The following is a 3,853-nucleotide window of genomic DNA, read 5'->3' as shown; positions in this document are numbered from 1 at the left end:
CTGCTCCCAAGGGGGTTAGTCTGGGACAGAGTATCTGACTGATAAACAGTGAAATAAAGTATTTCAGATAAAGTACAAAAGTTGCAGACTGCCACTGTTTGTACTTCCCATCAGACAGGATGCAACTGCTTGGAAGGAGATTCCTCCGTCTCCCCACACTCCGATGTCTCGTTCCCCTGTGAGTGCAGCACCATCAGCTCAGTCTCCTCACCACACAGCGCTCCACTGCGAGCTTCACTCGTCAGCCCCGACATCGGATTCCTGCACACTGCTCTCTGGCATGGAAAACTCCCATCCCAAATCCAAAGCAGCACAACACACGGCCTCAGCTTCAGCAAAGGCTGTCTGCCCGCTCTGTACAGACGAGGAGACTCACGGGGAACTCCTCTGCAGTTGTTCACAGTATTTAAAGAGTGAGGAACAGAAGACTGCAGTGACGTGCAATGAAGAGCTCAGTGTATTTCTTTCCAATCCACCCACAACACTGGCTGGTAAAGCCAGGGACGTACCTGTCTTATGCCTGGAAATTTGCCCAAGTATTCCTTGAAGATTTTCTTCCTCTTTTCCAATATCCTTCTTTATTATGGAAAGCTGGGCTCTTTTCTCATTCATCTGGCCATCCAGTTCTTTTCTCTCAACATTAAGCTCTTCCAGAAGTAGCTTTATTTCCTGTGGAAATATATCAGTTACAAGGAATGCCATTATTTGCCATTTTAGATAGAACTTCTGTTGAAAGGAAAACTAAGTATTCATAAAATTCAAGAAGTCTGTCACCAGTATTCTGGTCAATTTAATTCCAGAGTTTATAGTTACAGGTAATGGTGTAAACAAACAAAACCCCCATAATATTTAGCTTAAAGTCCTGCTTGTTGACAATTTAAAGTAGCAAGGTTGCAGAGATTTTGATCTACAAGTTTGACCACAACACAGTCAGTCAAGCGAACGATAGGTGGGCCTTAAACCAGGAAATCAGACAAAAAACACCCACCCATAAAACCCACCCAAAATCTAATAAACCTTGATACTTTATTTCAGAAAGAGAGGAAGCACAAAATCCTTTCTAAATAAATGGGGATGGAGACGGCTGATTGGCACCAGCTTGGCTGTGTTTTACATATACCGATCAGACTGGTTTGCTTGCCTCAGCACCAGTAAGTCAGAGACTTCTATTTAGTATAATCTAGTAGTCAAGGGACCAAGTCTCAGTATTACAGGAAGTAAGGAGTTGTGCATCTGGACCAAGCTCTTAGTCACACAAAACTTGCTTGTTCTGTTTTTCAGTGGGTTTTAGGAGGCTGTAGAAAGTAAAACTGATTTTGTGGAACTTCCGGGATGTTTTGGATATGTCTGTTCTTTGGAGATACAATGAACTGAAAAATCATTTGGAAAAAAGTTACCCTTATTTGGCGCAGTTTTTCGTTTGCTTCAGTCTCTCCATCTCGAAGAGCTTCTTTGAGGTCACCTTTCTTTTGAGAAATACAGTCTTGAAGGACACTGAGCTCTTCTTTTCTTTGATGTGTCTGCTGCTCCAGAAACACGAGCTCTTGCTGCTGAGCAGTCATCTACAATGGAGGAGTTCAACAGAAGTAGCATCCGAAGGCTTTTATTTTTGTAGCTACACACAAGTGCAGTACCCTGTTCCCTGCACAGATTGTTTAAACTGCATCACACCAAGGATCCCATCAGAGCAATGAGCTTCATTTGCTAAACCTGTGTAATAAAGCCAGTGCTAAAGACCAAGCTCTGATTCAGTTACAAAGCCAACAAAACATAGTCCAGAGTTCGTAAGACAAGCCTTACCTGATCTTTTAATCTTTCCAGCTCAGTTTTCTTGCCTTGTAGAAGGTTTTCTGCTTCTCTGAGGATTTGGAGGTGATGTTCTTCATTACCTTCTGCAACTTTAATATCTCCTTGAAGCTTCTGAAGACTGACAGTGAGGATAAAAACGTGGCTCAGAAGGAACAAGAATACCTTAGGCAGTAACTTGTTGGAGGAGGACCTCTTTATCTACTACAGTTGATGGTAAATTAAAGGTGCTTACCTCTCTGTTAGCATGTCTATCTTCTGGTTTAAGGACTGAAACTCCGAGTCGCTTGCAGCCACCCTTTTGTTGATTTCCTTCAAAATGAATTCTTGTTCCTTCTTACGCTGTTCTAAATCCTTTGCATCTGCCTGTAACGACCTAGAGAAGCATTTATGTCTTTGCATATTAACACTGTACCAGCCCTCCCTCTTGTTCTCCTCATCCCCCTTAGATACAAATCCACGAGTACCTTAATCGCTGCTCCGCTTTCACAACGTCAATGGCCCTTTCCTGAGCCCTTCGCTCTAGCTCCTTTGCCTCAGTTTCAGTACGGGACAAATGCTGTTTGGCACGATTGTGTTTCTGAATCGTGTCTTTAGTCTAGAGCAAAAATTGAAGATTATTGAGACCATACATTCCCATCTCAGGCTCTCCACACCCATAACCCGCAGGTTAGCCATCTAGAGATGACCACCTCCTGGCTCAAGTATTCCACCTGAGCATTCATCTTCGGTACATCATGAAGTAGAACCTTTTCTCCTCCACTGCCCAGAGCAGAAAGCTTTCTCCTCTTTGGCAAGGACTGAAATGTTTTCTTTTAGCACATGTTATCCCATGAGTTATTTTCAAATAGAGGCATTTTTAAGGGGCTTCAGGTCATCCAAGTGAAAATAAACTTCCTAGACAAACAAAAATCCTCTGTGTAAAACAATCTTAACACAACACACAAATTCTTCAAGGCCAGGCTGGATGAGGCTTGGAGCAACCTGATCTAGAGGAAGGTGTCCCTGCCCATGCCGGGGGTGGGACTGGGTGGGCTTTAAGGTCCCTCCCAACCCAAACCAGTCTGATTTCTATGGTTCTTCTGTACTGAAGAGTTAAGGCTTTCCTTACTTTGCCCTGTGCGCTCTCAAGTTCGACTGCAGCTTCTGAAAGCAGCCTATCTGCCTCTCTGAGCTCTGCTCGTCGTTTCAGAAGAGTCTTCTCTATACACTCCATTTCACCTTCAATATCTTCACGATGCCTAAGACACTTTTCCAGCTGCCACTCTGCAATGAGGTTGTCTGTATACCCTTCAATAAAGTCCCTGAAGGGTCAGGAAAAAAAAAAGACAGACATGGAATTAAAATATAAAATGCCAGGGGCCCAGAGCCTCTTGAAGTTCTGGTCCATTACACGTATTATACAGACAAGAACATTAATTGTAAATGACTCAAATTTAACTTTTACTAGAAAAAAGTCTAGGTGTTTCCACAGGCTGACTTTAAATGCAGCGCAGAGCGATATTCCTACCTGCGCTTGTTATGTTTCTGAGCTGCTCTCCGTAGCTCTGCTACTTCATCTTCCAACTCTCCTCTTTCACGCAGAAGTTCTTCGATGTTTTGATGCAACTTTTCCACCTCTTCTTTGCATTTATGCTCAGCTGCCTCTGACCATTTATCTTTGTATTTCTGAGACTTTAAATAATACACAGTGTCTTCTAGCCTTGAGACTTCACTCTCCTACATAGAGGAAATAGAACAAAAAAAAAAAGGAAAATCAAGACCTATTTTCTGTTTCAGTCCTCCTGAGACAGAGAAGCAGCTACATATAGCAGAGACCTGACTATTAGCACTGTCTTATCAGCAAACTGTCAGATCCAGAACCTTCCTAGCACAAGCTTGTTTTTTCGGAAAAACTGAACTAATCTAATCTGTGAAAATGAGATTTTGGGGTTTGCTTTTTTGAGAAAGCATATCTTAGAAGATGCTCCTAATCCATGTGTAAGTCAGCTGCCTATGGTTAAACCTGCAGCTTCCAGCTCAGTCTCTTACCAAATCATGGTGTTCA

General features: G+C 42.7%; 1 protein-coding gene across 1 annotated transcript in view; it reads right to left on the bottom strand.

Annotated features, from left to right (window-relative positions):
- Positions 1–3,853, bottom strand: part of LOC104517270 (centriolin-like) — a gene marked incomplete at its 5' end in the record, with an annotated part of 21,079 nt that overhangs the window by 8,816 nt on the left and 8,410 nt on the right. Inside the window, 8 exon segments of the mRNA XM_010161870.1 lie at positions 510–669; positions 1,398–1,562; positions 1,801–1,927; positions 2,042–2,182; positions 2,274–2,404; positions 2,918–3,110; positions 3,317–3,525; positions 3,838–3,853. The exon segment at positions 3,838–3,853 is cut by the window's right edge and continues 15 nt beyond it. Coding sequence (XP_010160172.1) covers positions 510–669; positions 1,398–1,562; positions 1,801–1,927; positions 2,042–2,182; positions 2,274–2,404; positions 2,918–3,110; positions 3,317–3,525; positions 3,838–3,853 — 1,142 coding nt within the window.

Source organism: Eurypyga helias, unplaced genomic scaffold (genome assembly GCF_000690775.1).
Source record: "Eurypyga helias isolate BGI_N326 unplaced genomic scaffold, ASM69077v1 scaffold4362, whole genome shotgun sequence".
In the NCBI taxonomy this organism is placed as follows: Eukaryota; Metazoa; Chordata; class Aves; order Eurypygiformes; family Eurypygidae; genus Eurypyga; species Eurypyga helias.
Note: the sequence above shows the minus strand (reverse complement) of the source record. Positions and strands in the feature narration are given on the sequence as shown.